The sequence below is a fragment of the Hemitrygon akajei genome, chromosome 22 (assembly GCF_048418815.1).
Source record: "Hemitrygon akajei chromosome 22, sHemAka1.3, whole genome shotgun sequence".
Taxonomy (NCBI): Eukaryota; Metazoa; Chordata; class Chondrichthyes; order Myliobatiformes; family Dasyatidae; genus Hemitrygon; species Hemitrygon akajei.
The window spans coordinates 33,107,047-33,127,457 of NC_133145.1; the positions used below are offsets into that span (position 1 = coordinate 33,107,047).

The window sequence follows — 20,411 nt, forward strand, 5'->3', positions numbered from 1 at the left end:
AAATGTTACTTCCATTTACTACAGATCCAAGTATGTGTTCTTTCTGGTGCATCCACTTATACAAATCATCATAGTTTCAATTTGTGCACAGGTGATTAACACTACGCTTTACAGGATAGGCGACCAGGGTTCAATTCCCTGCCACTGCCTGTAAGGAGCTTGTAAGTTCTCCCGTGACCGCGTGGGTATCCTCTGGGTGCTGTGATTTCCTCCCACAGTCCAAAGTCATACTGGTTAGTAGGATAATTGGTCATTGTAAATTATCCCGTGAGGATTAAATTGAGGGATTGCTGGGCAACCTGACTCAAAGGGCAGGAAAGGCCAACTCCATACTGTATTTTAATTAAAAAATATGAACAGTCTTGATATATTTTGTGCAAACAAAATGAAACACTTGAAGTGAGAAATCAAAAATCATCCAGGACTCCAATTCCGATCACGGTGCTATCTGCTGGCTGTAGTGAATGCAAGAGATGGTTCACTTATGAACCAGTAGAGTCCATGTGAGGAATGATGAATGATACCATCCTTGGGAATCCACAAATGAGGTAGCGGTTGGGAGTGGGAGTGAAAACTACACTCACTAGTCCAACATAAAGAGTAATATATTAATATTCTGCCCACATCCATTTGACAGTTTAACAGGAACACAATATTTGCTACCTAACCCATTTTCTCATTAACGTCAGTTGTGGAATTGTTAACATTTTAATTTAATAATCATGTGAGAAGATTGAGAAGTACATGGAATAAAATTCAGCACAATCTTTTTGGGTAGGAGCCTTGGAAATGCATGCGGGATCTTGGTGAAGTTCAGTTCCTGCAACTTCAGAAAATTACTCACTAAGCTGAGACAAAGCAATCTCACAAAATGGTTGGAGTGATATGTGAAAAACAGGTAACCCAGTAGTTAAGACACAATGTTTGGAAATATCCTGAATATAATTTAACTACTAAGATGAAAAACCAAAGTCTTACGTGTGCTCTTTTACCAATTACTAACCCATCTAATTTAAATTGCTTTAATCTGCTTGTTGACATTCTAATAGGAATTTTACATAAGCTTGTTACATAAGATATTAAAAGGGATTAATTTCAACTCCAATTTTGGTCCATCATAATTGGTCATCTTACAAAGGGAGTTTGGTAAACTGATCAATAAGGACCCAATGTTGATTCTGTAGGCTCAAAATGCAAAAAAAAAACACAATTTTAATCCAAAATGTAATTAAAAACATGAAAACCTCCAGAACAGTGAAAAAAATATTTTTATTTAATCCATCAGAAGGGCCTAAAAGGGTTCTTTTGATAAAAGAATGCAAGCTGCAAAATATGGAGTTGATTTATGGCTTTTGAAAGGAACTGGTTTTCTTGTCTGGTCTTATTTACCCTGCAGAGCTACACTGATAGGTTATTTGTAAAAGGTGATTTACTTCAGTTACTGAAGCACAATTCTGAGACACCACAGGGTAAACTGGCTTCTTTCACTCTAATGTATGGTGCATTGCACTATCTAAAATATTGTTTCTGTCAGGAAAGTGAACACAGCATTAGTGAGCTGCAAAATTGAAACACAAGGGACTGCAGACACTTGGAAAAAGCTGCCTTGATCTGAAATGTTATTTCTCTCTGTAGATCACTTTTCTTGTTAACCATAATTCCATGAAACTGACTGGATTAATATACATTATTGTTCATTATTTCCATTTCAGGAACACAGAGACTAAAATAATAGTGATGTAACCAATCCATATTTCATATATAGTAGAAGCAGTCTTTATACCTGTGATTAGCAGAGAATTTAATCACTGTTTTAACTATTTGTAGAAGATGCTGGTTCTTGATTTGTGATACGTAGCTCATTATTCTACTTCCTTAAGATTCAGAGAGATTCAAATGCTCACCTGGTATTGAGACCAGTTTCTGCAGCTCTTTCTTAAGTCGGGTTATTTCTTTACATAGTTGTATGTCATCCATCCTAGAAAATGTCAAAATAGTACATTGATAAAGTTAACAGGTTGATACTGGGCAATTTCAGTGAGCAGAATAGTGAAATCCAATCCTCCTCAAGCAGTGTGTGAAGAAATTCCCCCTCAGATAGACCCTCTATCTCTTACTTTATTACGTTACTCTCGAGAGTTCCAGAATATTAAGATTATTACTATCTACTCTATCAATCCTTCTTTTGTGTATGTGTATCAGATCACCCCTCAGACTCCTGATTTTTAGGGAAAACAACCACAGCTTATCCAACCCTTCCTTATAACTGTAACATTCCAATCTAGGCAACATCCTGGTGAATCTCCTCTGCACCCTCTCCACTGCAATCACATCCTTTCTGTGCTCCTGTGAATCATTTTGTTTCTGTAATGAGAACTTGCCATTTCTTGTGGTTTGTTCAAAATCAAATAATCAAATAACTATTGTTATAGCTACAGATTTTATTAACTTTTTGCAGCAATGTTAAAAATGTAAAAATTACTTGCCACACAATCACCTTTTTTGGAATAGCACCTTCCCCCCTGCCAACAGATTTCTGCATGGTCCGTGAAACAATGAACTACTTAGTCTCTGGTTGCACTACTTATTTATTTTTATATATTTAGTACAGTAAATTATTGTAACTTTTTAAAGTACTGCACTGTAATCCTGCGGCAAACAACAAATTTCATTCTATATTGTATGCCAGCGATAATAAACCTGATTCTGATTGTACATTCTAAGTGAATATTCACCGTAAACAGCTTTAATTCTCTAACAATGGATTGTCAACTATTTGGAACAGACAATACAAAGTATTAACTAATTAATAAATTAATCACTGTTAAAAGTTACGCACAAAATTAAAATACTTCACTTCAAAACTTAATTTAATAATCAATTACGTGTGCATGAATAAGGTTGTACTTTATGTATATATACCTCTATTCCAATGGTAACCCTAGAGTTGTATGTCTTTCAATGTAAGAGCAGCAATTTCTAACCATAAATGATATTCTAACATTATGATTTACATTGTTTTCTCCTTACGTTGCAGCCTTCCCACTGGAAATTATATCCTTATCTAAACCAAGTCCGGAATACTTTCAAGTAGTACAATGGGAAAATAACTGGAAATTTTGTTTTGCAGTAAAATTCTACCAAGAAAGCTTTCAACTGCATTGGTGTATTTTTCTGAAATCTGGGTTGTATCGTCGTTCTATTTAATAGGAACTTCAATCAGAATGAATGAAATGATGAAGCTGACAGCTGAATGCAGAGGAAAATGCATCTAGCTCTGGCACTGACAAAGAACCTAGAACACACATATTTTCATTTTCAACCTACCCCCCACCCCCCCCATGGTAGGAGCCCTACTCCCTCAGAAAGTCTCAGCTGACACAACCAAACAACATTATATCGTTCACTGACTCCATAATCCTGATGCTTGCTCTTCCCTGGGAGAAGGAGACTCAGTGTAAACAATCATCAGCCTGTCTCTCTCTTGAATAACGAGAACCAGTAACTAAAAAGTTACAGAGCTCTAAAATTCATTTCTAAATTCCAGCTCAGTTAGAGTCTGAGTTTCAACAAAGAAACACAGTGAATGGAAACAGATGAAAAATGTTGCAGACGGTCTCTCTCAAAGATGCTCAATTCTAAATTGTAGAAAGCATTACCGGTACTTGTTTCAATCTAGCTCGGTTACAATATCTGATTTACTTTATTTCATGCCTTGAGCTTTATTGTCATTGAAAACCTCCAGTTCCATAATATCTTTCAATTATATATAGCAAGCCTCATTAAAAAGCATTATAATAGTAAATTTATAGCATTTTCACTACAGATGAGTATATACTATTCTGATTTTAATGTTGATATCATTTAATGAAATGTATCTGGCAATGCAATGTTAATTAGATCAACAAAACACTATTTCCATAGCAAGTAGAATGTACGTGTGAAGCAGCAAACAGTTATGACAATACTTAAACTAAGAAACCAATGACTGTATAAATTAATATTTTAAAAAATGGACTGAGAGTGGATTAATTTGAGCTCTTCAATCTAATCTTATAGAAAATGACAGCTACAGAAATGGTTAAACACTGAGTGATTTTATAAAAATGGTCATAAGACACTGCAGCTCTATCATTTATTTTCACAGTCAAAACCGCCAATGCTTAGAAGCTTATTATGCATGCAAGACATAAAAGGGCCTCAAACCAGTGCACCACAAAGATAAAGAGGGGAGGGGGTTAAGTTTCCTTTTGGAATTAATGGATAGGATATTGCAGATGTGCAAATACTCAATAACAGCTGCTCATGTGCAACAAAGCAGAAAATCCACCCTCAAGTTCTGACCAGGGTAGGGAGAAAAATGAAAATACATTTCATCTGGGTTCTTTATCACCACCAGACCGGCTGCCTTTTTCTCTGCACTCAGTTTTCGAGCTTCATCCTTTCACTAATTAGGGATGAAATCCGTGTTCAAACAGAAAAAGGGAAGTCGCTTGCTTTTCTTCACAACTAGAGGCACACTAATATTACTGTAAAATGAAGCACTTCTGCTCTCTGTGTTAGTGTTAGTTCTTTAAAAAGGCTTTCCAATTACTTGCAAACCCTCATTCTTTCCCTTGGAATAAATAGTTCTCAGGTATATGGCATACTGTATCTACCTCCAATGCTTTTTTAGACCGTGCTTTTGAGATCATAACAACTCCAACATAACAAAAATTCCCTTCCGTCTCACCAATTAGTTATCTATTAATGATTCTAGTGTTAACATTTACTTTGTTTAAAATCCCTCATAATTCACAAGACCGCTAATTTTCTCTTATTGAAAACAGTCTCAACTTCTCTTCCTTCATAAATGAACATATTCATCATTATTGAATACAATTGCTCTTACATTGAAGACAGAACAGATAATGAAAGCATTGAGCTTATTCAGTTTTTAAATCACCTAATCATTCAACTCGCTCTTGACTGTACAGATGATGTGCAAAAAGGTTTGTGTTCATGTTTTTCCATAGAATCATAGAATATTACAGCACAGAAACAGGCCTTTTGGCCCTGCTTGGCTGTGCCGAACCATTTTTCTGCCTAGTCCCACTGACCCGCACCTGGACCATATCCCTCCATACACCTCTCATCCATGTACCTGTCCAAGTTTTTCTTAAATGTTAAAAGTGAGCCCACATTCACCACTTCATCTGGCAGCTCATTCCACACTCCCACCACTCTGTGTGTGAAGAAGCCCCCCCCAATGTTCACCTTAAACTTTTCCCCCCTCACCCTTAACCCATGTCCTCTGTTTTTTTTTCTCCCCTAGCCTCAAGTGGAAAAAGCCTGCTTGCATTCACTCTCTCTATACCCATCATAATTTTATATACCTCTATCAAATCTCCCCTCTTTCTCCTACGCTCCAGGGAATAAAGTCCTAACCTATTCAACCTTTCTCTGTAACTCAGTTTCTCAAGTCCCAGCAACATCCTTGTAAACCTTCTCTGCACTCTTTCAACCTTATTAATATCCTTCCTGTAATTTGGTGACCAAAACTGCACACAATACTCCAAATTCGGCCTCACCAATGTCTTATACAACCTCACCATAACATTCCAACTCTTACACTCAATATTTTGATTTATAAAGGCCAATGTACCAAAAGCTCTCTTTACGACCCTATCTACCTGTGACACCACTTTTAGGGAATTTTGTATCTGTATTCCCAGATCCCTCTGTTCTACTGCACTCCTCAGTGTCCTACCATTTACCTTGTATGTTCTACCTTGGTTTGTCCTTCCAAAGTGCAATACCTCACTTAAACTCCATTAAACTGCATTAAACTCCATCTGTCATTTTTCAGCCCATTTTTCCAGCTGGTCCAAATCCCTCTGCAAGCTTTGAAAACCTTCCTCACTGTCCACTACACCTCCAATCTTTGTATCATCAGCAAATGTGCTGATCCAATTTACCACATTATCATCCAGATCATTCAAATAGATGACAAATAACAATGGACCCAGCACTGATCCCTGTGGCACACCACTAGTCACAGGACTCCACTCAGAGAAGCAATCCTCCACTACCACTCCCCGGCTTCTCCCATTGAGCCAATGTCTAATCCAATTTACTACCTCACCATGTATACCTAGCGACTGAATCTTCCAAACTACCATCCCATGCGGGACCTTGTCAAAGGCCTTACTGAAGTTCATGTAGATAACATCCACTGCCTTCCCTTCATCCACTTTCCTGGTAACCTCCTCGAAAAACTCTAATAGATTTGTTAAACATGACCTACCACACACAAAGCCATGTTGACTTTCCCTAATAAGTCCCTGTCTATCTAAATACTTGTAGATCCTATCTCTTAGTACTCCTTCCAATAATTTACCTACTACTGACGTCAAACTTACCAGCCTATAATTTCCCAGATTACTTTTAGAGCCTTTTTTAAACAGCGGAACAACATGAGCTATCCTTCAATCCTCCCGCACCTCACCCGTAGATACCAACATTTTTAATATATCTGCCAGGGCCCCTGCAATTTCAACACTAGTCTCCCTCAAGGTCCAAGGGAATACCCTGTCAGGTCCTGGGGATTTATCTACTCTGATTTGCCTCAAGATAACAAGCACCTCCTCGTCTTCAATCTGTATAGGTTCCATGACCCCACTACTTGTTTGCCTTATTTCCATTGATTCCATGCCAGTTTCCTTAGTAAATACAGACGCAAAAAACCTTTCATGTTAGGTTTTCTCCGATTAAAGATATTCAAGTTTTGTAAATTAATGTAATGCTTTATATCTCATTAACATTCCAAAATGATGACCTTTCACCACAATAATGACAATTTCATTACATTCTGAGCATAGATATGATGCAATTTTTAACAAGAGCTTCAAGAAATATCATTACTGATCATCTTTTCCAGGCTGATTTCAAGGACAGAATGTGCATTGACAATTGTACATTCATTTCTCATCCCTTTAAGTAATGTTTGCACAATGTCCTTAAATCCAAAAATTAATCAGTTTCATAAAAATATACATGTCCCTCCAATTCTAAGATTCAATAATATAAGCACATTTATTATCAATGAATGTATGAATTATACACCTTGAAATTTGTTTGCTAATAGGCAGCCACAAAGCAAGAAACTTGAATTAAAAAAAGACCATACACCACTCTGTAGAGAAAGAGAGAAAAACAAATATACACACACATTGAGCAAATAATGCAAGCAAGCTGACAGCTTCGCAAACCAGAATGAGTCCCAGTTCCACTCCCAAAGCATCTAGAGTAGGTCCAAGCCAAGCTTCGGGCCCCAGTCTTCACCCAAGCAGGGCAGAAACGCACAGCAGTCGGATCAGTTCATAGCCTCAGACCACAGGGAAAGGAATGAACATTCACGGGAAAGTGAGAAACGCTTTTAGTTGATTCGCTTGCCTCATGTCGCACACCTTCAGTAGCGCCATCTTAAACCGAAAACAGGAATGGCTCAGTTGGCCCTTCATGCCTAGTCTGCTATTCTTCCCTCGCCCTATTTCTATTCACTGTGTCACCTTTGTGCTTAACTACCTGTCAATCTTCACCTTGAATATATTCCCTAGCTCCACCTCTACTGCTCTTGGGGATAGAGAATTTCAAAGCTTCACTATTCTCTGAAAAAAGTGTTCAAAGTTCAAAGTAAAACTTATTATCAGCGTACGTACAGGTCACCACATACAACTCCGAGATTCTTTTTCCAGGGGCGCACTCAGCAAATCAATAGAACAGTAACTGTAAACAGGATCTGTAAACTATAAACATCAGGAACTGTAAAGAAATTGTGCAAATGCAGATAATAACTAAATGGCAATAAATATGAGCATGAAGTGACAAGATAAAAGAGTCCTTAAATGAGTATAGCTATCACCTTTTGTTCAAGAGCCTGATGGTTGAACCTGGTGGTGCGAGTCCTGAAGCCCTTGTACCTTCTACCTGATAGCAGCAGTGAGAAAAGATCAGGGCCTGGGTGGTGAGCATCTCTGATAATGGATGCTGCTTTCCTACAGCAATGGTTCATGCTGACGTGCTCAATGGTTGGGAAGGTTTTACCTGTGAAGCACTGGGCTGAATCCACTACCTTTTGTAGGATTTCCTGCTCACTGGTGTTGGTGTTCCTATACCAGACTATAATGCAGCCAGTCAGCACACTTTCCACTACACAACTGTTGAAGTTTGCCAAGAAGAAATACCTCCTCATTTCCATCTGAAATGGGGAATCCCTCATTCTAAAACCATACCTATTGCTTCCATATACCTCACAAGAGAAAGATCTTCTCAGCGACCACTCTTTTGGTCCCCTTCAGAACATTATACATTTCAACATCAACAAACACAAAATGCCGGAGGAAGTCAGCAAGCCAGACAGCACCTATGGAGGGGAATAAACAGTCGACCTTTTGGGCTGAGATCCATCATTGACTGTTTATTCCTCTCCATAAATGTTGCTTGATTTGCTGAGTTCCTCCAGCAGTTTGTGTGTGTTGCTCTAGATTTGCAGCATGTGCAGAATCTTTTCTTTATACATTTCAATAAAATCACCTCTCAGTCCCATTAATGTAGGCCCAAAATCTCTTTATCACAGGAATCACCTACATTAATCACACTTGGTGTATTGTGAGAGTTTTGTGCCTATCAATGAAAGGGTGAGGTAACGTTTGTGGACTATTCAGAAATCTGATGGCTGAGGGGAAGAAGCTGGTCCTAAAACGTTGATAGTGCATCTTCACACTCTTGTACCTCCTCCCTGCTGATAGTAATGTGAAGAAGGCATGTCCCAGATGCTGAGGTACTTAATGATGGATACCAACTTCATTGGTCTTCTGGCAAGATGGAAGTGTATTCGGATGCAGATGCATCTCGGGGGCCAACCAAAGGAGTTTTTGTCTTTTTAAAATGTTTTTGTTTATGATCACAGGACAATGCTGGATATTAAGAACTTAAGGTACTGCAGGTCTACCCCACCAGTGAGTTGGTGGAGGAGCCGGACTTGGTGCAGATCATGTTACTACCTGCTACAGGAAGGCATAGGCATAGGTGCATAAAGACTATGTGTAGACTAACTCTGCAAGTGATTGTCTCGGAGACTTCTCTTGCAATTGCAAGATCCCATTGGATATCAAAAATGTACAATGCTGCAAGTCCGTTTCCTTTGTTTATTGGTGAGACAGACAGCGAGGGAGCTGCGTGGCCTTGGTTTTAGTAAGGGCTAGGCCTCAAGCTTCAGGCTTAACTGTTGCAGCATCCGGGAGAGGAGACGCTAGAGGTGGTTTAGCACGGTATCCATGATTGGTCAGGCTGGCCCTTCCCATAGGTGCTGCCCTCCAGTTTTGATCGGTGAAATGACACTAGCAGTATGGTGTTAATTCCAGAGTGTCAGAGAATTGTGTGAAGCTGCCATTACTAGAGAGAAAATTCTTGGAAAAATGAAAGGTCTGAAGGTAGATAAATCACAAGGACCAGATGGTGTACACCCCAGGGTTCTGAAAGAGATGACTGAAGAGATTATGGAGACATCACTAATAATCTTTCAAGAATGAACAGAATCTGGAATGGTTCTAGAAGACTGGAAACCTGCAAATACTACTCTACTCTTTGAGAAGGGTGAGAGGCAGAAGAAAGGAACTTATAGGCTAGTTAGTTGAACTTCAGTGGTTGGAAGATATTGGAATCGATACTTAAGGATATGGTTTTGGGGCACTTGAAGGCACATGATAAAATAGGCTGTAGTCAGCATGGTTTCCTCAAGGGAAAATCTTGTCTCACAAACCTGTTGGAATTCTTTGAAGAAATAAGAAGGATAGACAAAGGATAATTGGTTGATGTTGTGTACTTGCAGCTGACTAGCAGGGAAAAAATAATTTTCTGGTTGGCTGCCGGAGACTATCAGTGTTCCACATGAATCTGTTTTGGGACCACTCCTTTTTACGTTACATGTCAATGTTTTAGATGATGGAATTAATGGCTTTGTTGCAAAGTTTGGGGACGATACCAAGACACGTGGAAGGGCGGGTAGTTTTGAGAAAGGCTTAGACAAATTAAGAGAATGGGCAAAGAATTGGCAGATGGAATAGTGTTGGGAAGTGTATGGTCATACACTTTGGTAGAAGAAATAAAAGAGTAGACTATTTTCTAAATGGAGCGAAAATCCAAAAATCCAAGGCACAAAGGGAATTGGAAGTCCTTGTGCAGGATCCCCTAAAGGTTAACTTGCAGGTTGAATCTGTGGTGAGGAAGGCAAATACAACGTTAGCATTCATTTCAAGAGGACTAAGATATAAAAGGATGTAATGCTGAGGTTTTACAAAGCACTGGTGATGCACCATCAATAACTCACTCTGAGACGTAAGAAACTAGATATCGGCTTTTATTGACTGGAAGAATGAACAACACTACATCCTGGAGAATGAGGCCGGGCTCAGGCCTCAATCGCCTTTATACAGGGGTCTGTGGGAGGAGCCACAGGAGCAGTCCAGACAGGTATATGTAGTTCACCACAACTGGTGAGGCATCACTTGGAGTTGTGAGCAGTTTTGGGCCCCTTTTCTTAGGAAGGATATGCTGATACTGGACAGACTTCAAAAAAAATTCACGAAAATGATTCCAAGATTAAATGGCTTGTCATAAGAAGAGTGTTTGATAGCTCTGGGCCTGTATTCATTGGAATTCAGAAGAATAAGGGGTGCTCTCATTGAAACCTATCGAATGGAGAAAGCTCTTGATAGAGTGGATGTGCAGAGGATGATTCTTATAGCGAGAAAGACTAGCGCCTGAGGACACAGCCTCAGAATAGAGGGTGTACTTTTAAAATGCAGATGAGGAGGACTTTCTTCAGCCAGAGAGTGGTGAAACTGTTGAATAAGTCGCCACAGGAAGCTGTGGAGACCAAGTCTTTATGAATATTTAAGGCAAGGGTTGATAGATCCTTGAGTAATCAAGTCATGAAGAGATACGGTAGAAGGCAGGAGATTAGAGCTGAGTGGAATAATGGATCAGCCAGGATAAAATGGTGGAGCAGATTCAATGGGCCAAATGGCTGAATTCTGCTCCTATATCTTATGGTCTTAATCTAATGAATCATAGCATTCCCTTTATCATATGTACTGTATACCTTTCCTCAGACAGGGAGTCCATACTTGGACAAAATGTTCTGATGCAGTCTCTCTCCAACTAGAACAAGCTATCTATACTCTCGTTTTCATTTCTGCTTCCACAAAGCTCAAAACGCCCTTTGTCTTTCAAGTTGCATTCCACACATCTGAATTAACTTTCAATGATTTGTATACAAGGACTCCTGGTCCCTGCTAAACACCAACATCTTTTAACCCTTGCTGGACTTTCCTTACAACCCATTTTGCTATGTAGCTTCATATCATCAGCACGCTTAGACAGATTACATCGATGCCTCGTCCACACCATCAATAAAGATTGGGAGCAGCCAAGCACCAACTCTCAACCCAACGACCTCCTTCTAATCACAAATCCCAAAAGTGACCAGCTCGTTCCTACTCTCTTGTTTTCTTGTAAAGCTGTTCAGCCACTGCTATGATTTATGCCATGCACTGTTATTATTGCCATTTCCATGCCATAAACACAATGAGCAAAAAAGTACTTTATCATTTAAAAAATGTTCTAAAATGCTGCTAATGTGGTGCCCTTGCCATTTTTTTCTGAAGTCTCTTGCGTATGCATTTCATGCATGTATAATAATGGAATTGACAGAGCATAAATAACTTCGCACAGACATAAACTGATTCGGCCTATCTGCCACAGCCTGATTTAAAAGGGGAGGTCAGTGAGGATTCCAACCACTGCTGCGACTCTTTATGCAGCTGATGTTAAAGGAGGGCAGCACTGCCACAGGATGGGCACCCTGCTCCAGAGATGCATGAGTTAACTTCAGTGAAGCTGCAGGGCCTGGTAGAGCAGCAGCAAACCAGCCTTGGAGTTTCGATTCTGCAGTCATCGCTCCCTGGACAGCTGGAGGTAGCTGGAGAACTTCTGAGAAGTTCTTAAGTGATGAGGCATCTTAGCCAGAGCTGTTCACTTCCACTTTCAGACTCTCTGTCAAATAACTCTTGCCTTTGACCCCTCTACTGTTCCTGGGCATCCTGAGAGTCGAGAGACCACTGCAGTAAAGGCCCTTGTCCATAACTTGCATCTGAAGTCTTAGAGCTCACAAAATAATGTACTCAAATCCAAATGACTCCACAGCAACCCCACAGGTAACTGATACTGTCTTTAAATAGTACCAACACAGATCTTGTCCCTGCTGCCATTACTTGCTTCCCTGTGCATGGTCCACACTAAGCCTTAATTATACTTTCATAATTCATTTTGACAGGAGGTCTGTCAACTGAGTACTGCTTCTGGACTGACATCACCCACGCTCTACGTGTTCAGCACATTGATGTATCATGAACATGGAACCCGGTAAATTAAGTTTGCATTATCTGCTACATAGTTAAGTTTCAAATTGTATTTCACATGCAAAAACAATCACATAGTGCTCAAAAATACAGACAACACAATTACTTTATTAGACTACCATCTGAAATTTTGATATCTTGTGAAGAAAAATGCTGATCGTTCATTCCTGTCATTCTTCCTATAGCCCTAATGAAATATTACTTTATAAAACAACACTGTGGATAATGTTTATCATAAACACAAGAGATCCTGCAGATGCTGGAAATCTTGAGCAACACACAAAACTTCTGGAGGACCTCAGCCGTCTGGCAGCAAGTATGGAAGGGAATAAATAGCCAATGTTTCAGATGTAGACCCTTCATCAGGGCTGGAAGGGAAGGGGTCAGAAGCTAAAATAAGATGGCTCGGGGGAGAAGTACAAGGTGGCAGTTGATAGTGAAACCAGGTGAGAGGGAAGGTGGGTGGGTGAGGGAGGGGATGAAGTAAGAAGCTGGGAGGTGATAGGTGGAAGAGGTAGAGAGATGAAGAAGGAGGAATCTGGTGGACCACAGAAGGAAAGGAAGGAGGAGGGGCACCAGAGGGAGGCGATGTGCAGATGAGAAGGGGTAAGAGGGAAATCAGAATGGAGAATGGAAAAATAATGGAAAAAGGGTCATACTAAATTGGTGAAGGAAGCGTGGTAACTCGCAGGCTACCCAGTGCAATTTTTGCTGATTTGATTTGACACAAGAAATGCAGTTCACTGTGTTTTAATGTACATGTCACAGATAAAGCTAATTTTAAATGAGAGAGTGGGAGGGGGAAGAAATTACAGGAAGTTAGATAAATGAATATTCATGCCATCAGGTGGTAAACTACTCAGACAGAAGATGTTGCTCCACCAACCCGAGTGTGGCCTCATTGTGACAGAAGAGGAACAATGGATTGACATGTCGGAATGGGAAGTCAAATTAAAATGGGTGGCCACCTGGGAATCCATTTTTTTTGTGGTGAACGGAACAAAGGTGTTCAATGAAGTGGTCCCCAAATCTACATTGGATCTCACTAAAGTATGTTAAATGGTGCTTTTCCAATAACTTTCCTTACTGATTCAATAATAAGATAGATGATGCTTGTCAGTTCAAGGTGAACATCAGTATCTCAGATATGTTATTGAATTTATCTCATATTTTTAAACAGCTTTCTAACAGGGACAATGAAAGCAGTAATGAAAACTCATTTAGGTCAGCTGCTTCCTATTGAAAATGTTCTCAAGATCTGAGTGCACAGGTCCAGAGGAGTAAGTCTGTTCCGTGGCACAGTCAGCTAAAGGAAATTCTTAAAATGAATGTAACTTGAATTGAAATTGAACAAAATGCAATACTAAAAATATATAACAAAATAGTTGTTTAGGAAATGTAAAAACACTTATAGGATTTTGTATTATTTGTAGAAACCTTGTTCAGTGTAGTTACCAAGGACAGCTAACTATGGAGTAGAGCCTTTTAAAAAAGGAATTTACAACACACCTCTTTTCTTGAGAATAATGTCAAGGAGTGATCAATGGTTTGATTTCCCAGCAGCAAGCAAAGAATATAAATAGCTTTGGTTTTCTTCACTGTTTTCAAAGATTTGATTTGGTTTTGGCTTTGGTTTGGTATCAGAGACTTATAGCATTTGTGTGCATCATATAATGATATACCCTGCTACCTGTCACTCTTCAGAGTCTGACTATTAACATAGAATGGAATTTTTATTTCCATATCAATTTAATCTGCAAAATATATTTTCATGGTCAAGACAGTAATATTAAATTACTCTTAAGTTAAATCTGAATACATTTGGCCAGTGTCCTTTGTTTGGTATTTTTATGAATTTCAGTTGATCTCGGAGTTCTAAATCTTATAGACAATAGACAATAGGTGCAGAAGTAGACCATTCGGCCCTTCGAGCCTGCACCGCCATTTTGATATCATGGCTGATCAACTACTATCAATACCCGGTTCCTGCCTTGTCCCCATATCCCTTGATTCCCCTATCCATAAGATACCTATCTAGCTCCTTCTTGAAAGCATCCAGAGAATTGGCCTCCACTACCTTCGGAGGCAATGCATTCCAGACCCCCACAACTCTCTGGGAGAAGAAGTTTTTCCTTAAATCTGTCCTAAATGACCTACCCCTTATTCTCAAACCATGCCCTCTGGTACTGGACTCTCCCAGCATATGGAACATATTTCCTGCCTCTATCTTGTCCAATCCCTTAATAATCTTACATGTTTCAATCAGATCTCCTCTCAATCTCCTTAATTCCAGCGTGTACAAGCCCAGTCTCTCTAACCTCTCTGCGTAAGACAGTCCAGACATCCCAGGAATTAACCTCGTGAATCTACGCTGCACTTCCTCTACAGTCAGGATGTCCTTCCTTAACCCTGGAGACCAAAACTGTACACAATACTCCAGGTGTGGTCTCACCAGGGCTCTGTACAAATGCAAGAGGATTTCCTTGCTCTTGTACTCAATTCCCTTTATAATAAAGGCCAACATTCCATTAGCCTTCTTCACTGCCTGCTGCACTTGCTCATTCACCTTCAGTGACTGATGAACAAGGACTCCTAGATCTCTCTGTATTTCTCCCTTACCTAACTCTATACCGTTCAGATAATAATCTGCCTTCCTGTTCTTACTCCCAAAGTGGATAACCTCACACTTATTCATATTAAACGCCATCTGCCAAGTATCTGCCCACTCACCCAGCCTATCCAAGTCACCCTGAATTCTCCTAACATCCTCATCATATGTCACCCTGCCACCCAGCTTAGTATCATCAGCAAATTTGCTGATGTTATTTTCAATGCCTTCATCCAAATCGTTGACGTAAATTGTAAACAGCTGTGGTCCCAATACCGAGCCCTGTGGCACCCCACTAGTCACCACCTGCCATTCCGAGAAACACCCATTCACCGCTACCCTTTGCTTTCTATCTGCCAACCAGTTTTCTGTCCATGTCAATGTCTTCCCCCCGATGCCCTGTGCTTTGATTTTACCCACCAATCTCCTATGTGGGACCTTATCAAATGCCTTCTGAAAATCGAGGTACACTACATCCACTGGATCTCCCCCGTCTAACTTCCTGGTTACATCCTCGAAAAACTCCAACAGATTAGTCAAGCATGATTTCCCCTTGGTAAATCCATGCTGGCTTGGCCCAATCCTATCACTGCTATCTAGATATGCCACTATTTCATCCTTAATAATGGACTCTAGCATCTTCCCCACCACCGATGTCAGGCTGACAGGTCGATAGTTCTCTGTTTTCTCCCTCCCTCCTTTCTTAAAAAGTGGGATAACATTAGCCATTCTCCAATCCTCAGGAACTGATCCTGAATCTAAGGAACATCGGAAAATGATTACCAATGCATCCGCAATTTCCAGAGCCACCTCCTTTAGTACCCTAGGATGCAGACCATCCGGACCTGGGGATTTGTCAGCCTTCAGTCCCATCAGTCTTCTCATCACCGTTTCCTTCCTAACGTCAATTTGTTTCATTTCCTCTGTTACCCTATGTCCTTGGCCCATCCATACATCTGGGAGATTGCTTGTGTCTTCCTTAGTGAAAACAGATCTAAAGTACTCATTAAATTTTTCTGCCATTTCTCTGTTTCCCATAACAATTTCACCCAATTCATTCTTCAAGGGCCCAACATTGTTCCTAACTATCTTCTTTCTCTTCACATACCTAAAAAAGCTTTTGCTATCTTCCTTTATATTCCTGGCTAGCTTGCGTTCGTACCTCATTTTTTCTCCCTGTATTGTCTTTTTAGTTAAGTTCTGTTGTTCCTTAAAAACTTCCCAATCATCCGTCCTCCCACTCACCTTAGCTCTGTCATACTTCCTTTTTTTTTAATGCTATGCAACCTCTGACTTCCTTTGTCAACCACTGTGGCTCCTTTCCCCCCTTTGAATCCTTCCTTCTCCGGGGGATGAACTGATTTTGCACCTTGTGCATTATTCCCAAGAATACCTGCCATTGCTGTTCCACTGTCTTTTCTGCTAGGCTATCCATCCAGTCAACTTTGGCCAGCTCCTCCCTCATGGCTCCATAGTTTCCCCTGTTCATCTGCAACACTGACACCTCCGAGCTGCCCTTATCCTTCTCAAATTGCAGATAAAAACTTATCATATTATGATCACTACCTCCTAATGGCTCCTTTACTGCAAGATCGCTTATCAAATCCTGTTCATTACATAACACTAAATCCAGAATAGTCTTGTCCCTGGTTGGCTCTCGTACAAGCTGTTCCAAGAATGCATCCCGTAGGCACTCTACAAACTCCGTATCCTGTGGTCCATTACCAACCTGATTCTCCCAGTTCACCTGCATGTTGAAATCCCCCATAACTACTGCGACATTACCTTTGCCACATGCCAATGTTAACTCCCTATTCAACTTGCACCCAATATCCATGCTACTGTTTGGTGGCCTGTAGACAACACCCATTTGGGTCCTTTTGCCCTTACTGTTCCTCAGTTCTATCCACACAGACTCTACTTCTCCTGACCCTATGTCCCCCCTTGCAAACGGCTGAAACTCATTCCTCACCAACAGGGCCACCCCACCCCCTCTGCCCACATTTCTGTCCCTACGATAGCACGTATACCCTTGTACATTCATTTCCCAGGTCTGATCTCCCTGCAGCCATGTCTCCGTTATCCCAACAACAACAACATCATAGTTAATCGAGTCTAATTTTTTCCCCTACCCACCCGTTTTGTATAGTGAAACTTTATATAGTATCATTACAATGGAAAAGAAATACAAATTACCAATTAGCAAGATTATATCTGTCTCATCAAGGCAGCACGGGTTAGAATCAGAAGACTTGCTCTCTTATCTGTGCTGTACACGAAGAAAACAGATTAGAATGATGTGCTTTCACAGTAAGATTGTTTGCGAGAGGGAAGTAATCCACATATTCAAAAGACATAACAGCAAAATGCCTGAGTCGTAAGCAGCAATCAGTGGAGGAAATTGAGAACCTCAATGAGGATGAACAAAGCCATTTTAAAGAATGTATGCTTTCCGTGAATGCGGTGACTGACAAACCCTAATCCTTATATTTCCTTGGATTTTAAAACTAGCTGGTTATTTCTGGCTGTGCCTGGGTTGAAGATGACTATGTTTTCTTTTACTAGGCAGGCTTCATCGTAAAACCTAGCCACACCATTATCTGAGTTACACCCATATACACTCAATGAATAGACAAGCCCCCCATTATGTCCCCACTGAAAGCAGTTGTGATATTGCTCCTGATTACCAGCGCAACTCTCTCCTGCTTCACTTTTAATTTACCTTTCCTAAAACATTTAAACCCTGGGACATTAGGCACCCAATCTTGTCCCTCCCTCAACCAAGTCTTTTTAATGGCCATAACACCATAGCTCCAGGTACTGAGAACACGTATCCTTGCTCTCTGCACCAGTTCCTCAGCGACTCATTCATCTGTACCACCTTGAGATTACTACCTTGAAGGTCCTGCTCTTCAACCTCTTTCCTGACTCCGTTGTCACTGTGCGAGGCCTCTCCTCCCTTTCTATCTATGGCTTTGGTGCTAATGTGCACCACGACCTCTGGCTGCTCACCCACCCCCTTGAGAATATTCTGCAGTTGCTCTGAGATGTCCTGGATCCTAGCGCCTGAGATGAAACACACCATTCTGGTGTCTCTTTTGCAACCATAGAATTTCTTGTCCATCCCCCTAGATACAGCATCTGCAGAAATTCTCTGATGACTCAGCAATGGTTGGGTGTATAAAGGGAGGACGAGAGGATAAATACAGGGCCCTGGTGGAGGACTTTGTCAAATGGTGCAAGCTGAATCATCTGCAGCTCAACATCAGTAAGACAAAGGAGACAGTGATGGACTTTAGGAAGACTAGGCCTGCACGGCTCCATGTTACTACTGATAGTGTGGACCTACAAGTCTGTCATCGAGGTGTGGCGCACCTCCATGACAGACTCAAGTGGAGCACCAACACGAAGCTGTGTACAAGAAGGGCCGAAGTCACTTTTACTTCCTGAGGAGATTGAGGTAATTTAGAGTAGGCAGGCCTCTCCTTCACGTGTTCTACCAGACTGTTGTTGCCAGTACAATCTTCTGTGGTGGTGTGCTGGGCAATGGCACCAACAGAGGTGAAGCTAACGGGCCCAATAAACTGATTAGAAAGGATGGCTCTGTTATAGGAATCAAACTGGACACACTGGAGGCTGTGGTAGAACAAAGCATCCTACAGAAAATCCTGGCAATTCTGAACAATGTTTCTCACCCTCTGCATGCTACAATGGCTGCTCAGAGGAACACTTTTATTAATAGACTAAGACAACTGTGCTGCTCCAAAAAGTGCTAAATGAGGTTATTCTCACCCTAGGCCATTAGGCTCTATAAAGAGTCAACTGATTACGGGGGAAGTGATGACCCCCCTCCTGTTAGACTGTTTGAGGTAACATATATTATGCTTTCTACTTATTCTAATATTTATATACCTGTGCATTTGTAATGCTACTCTGATACGGTAATTCCCTTTGGGATCAATAAAGTATCTATCTAGCTATACAGAAAAATGAAAATAACAGGGTAAGTAATGTCTACCTGCTATTAATCTGCTATCTGTTTGAAAAGGAACATTGACTTATCATTTCCTGAGAGGAAAAACTATCAGAGAGCACAGTATGGATTCTTGATGAAGTAATGTTCACATGTAGAATTCAACCATATATGAAACATATGGTGCAAGATAAATTGCTATTTCAAAGAAAGGGTCTTTAAATTTTAAGAGGAAAAGTTTCAGCAGCCAACAATGTGCAGGCATCTTCACAACGCTAGTCTACAAGTTGTTGTGCACAGCAATGTGCAATCGAACAAGCGTAACTTTTTCTTCTATTTATTGCACCGTGCATTACGGAAAATAGGCCATTTGGAACTGAAGCTGGCCTGTGATGTTTGAGTGAGACAGGTTTGATAATTTAGAGACCTGCTCAGACGCTGAGGGAGGATAATAAATGACTTCTGTTCATGGACAAAGGTCTCAACCAGAGAGGAAAAGGGTTGGACTGGTCTGGCACATGACACTTGGGGACTGGATTGGGTGTAGAAGAGCTTGAGGACAGTGGTGTAGATGAGCGATAAGGCCAATATTCAAAAGAGAGGCTGGAGATGAGCTTGGTGGCAGTGAGGTCGATACTGTGGGGAAGGTTGCCTTGAAGCCTAGAAGACTGACCTCAGGGCTAATAGAACATGCTCATCCTAATGACAACCAGTGAAGGTCATTCCTCAGAACAGCATGGCTCAGTTTCGCTAGGAACACTCCAAAAAGAGGGTCATACAGGGAATAACATCACCTGATCTATACTAATGTGGATATCAAGTCAGATATGTAAATATACCTCATGCAAGGAAGCGTTCAAATGATATTCCAGAAAGATTCAAAACAACATGGAAAATAGCTGCTATCACAATTTATAATGTAAAAAGAGCATTTTTCAGTTGTGTAGTACTGAAATAAGCAGCAGGACACTGTTAAGTCTCTAGGCCATTGTCTTTATATTGGATGCAATGAGTAATTCATGAACAATGGCTAGTTCATGACTTTAGACCAGGGGTTCCTAATTGTTAAACGCCATGGACTCTTACCATTAACTGAGGGGTCTGTGGACCCCAGATCGGGAACTTTTTGTTTTAGATGAGTGTTTACCCTTAAATAATCTATTTTGTATTCAATTTCATTTTATCTCATTGCATGCAGAAATAAGGATGTTGCATAAATATGAGCTAGGCCCTGTTACTGTGCTGTACTTCTAAGTAAATAAGTAACTCTTTCTACATAATATATATTTAAAAATAATGCATTGTATTGCTTCAAGATTATTGTTATAATAGTTCAGGTAAGTTTACAACTGCACTCAAAATATCTGAA

The 20,411-nt window shown here is 40.5% G+C and overlaps 1 protein-coding gene across 4 annotated transcripts in view; it reads right to left on the minus strand.

Moving 5' to 3' along the window:
• LOC140714605 (bMERB domain-containing protein 1-like) overlaps window positions 1-20,411 on the minus strand; it is a 67,986-nt gene that overhangs the window by 22,434 nt on the left and 25,141 nt on the right. For all 4 annotated transcript variants that reach the window (XM_073025943.1, XM_073025941.1, XM_073025942.1 and 1 more), the window contains exon 3: window positions 1,905-1,978. In XM_073025943.1, coding sequence (XP_072882044.1) covers window positions 1,905-1,978 — 74 coding nt within the window. The remainder of the gene's footprint in view (window positions 1-1,904; window positions 1,979-20,411) is intronic.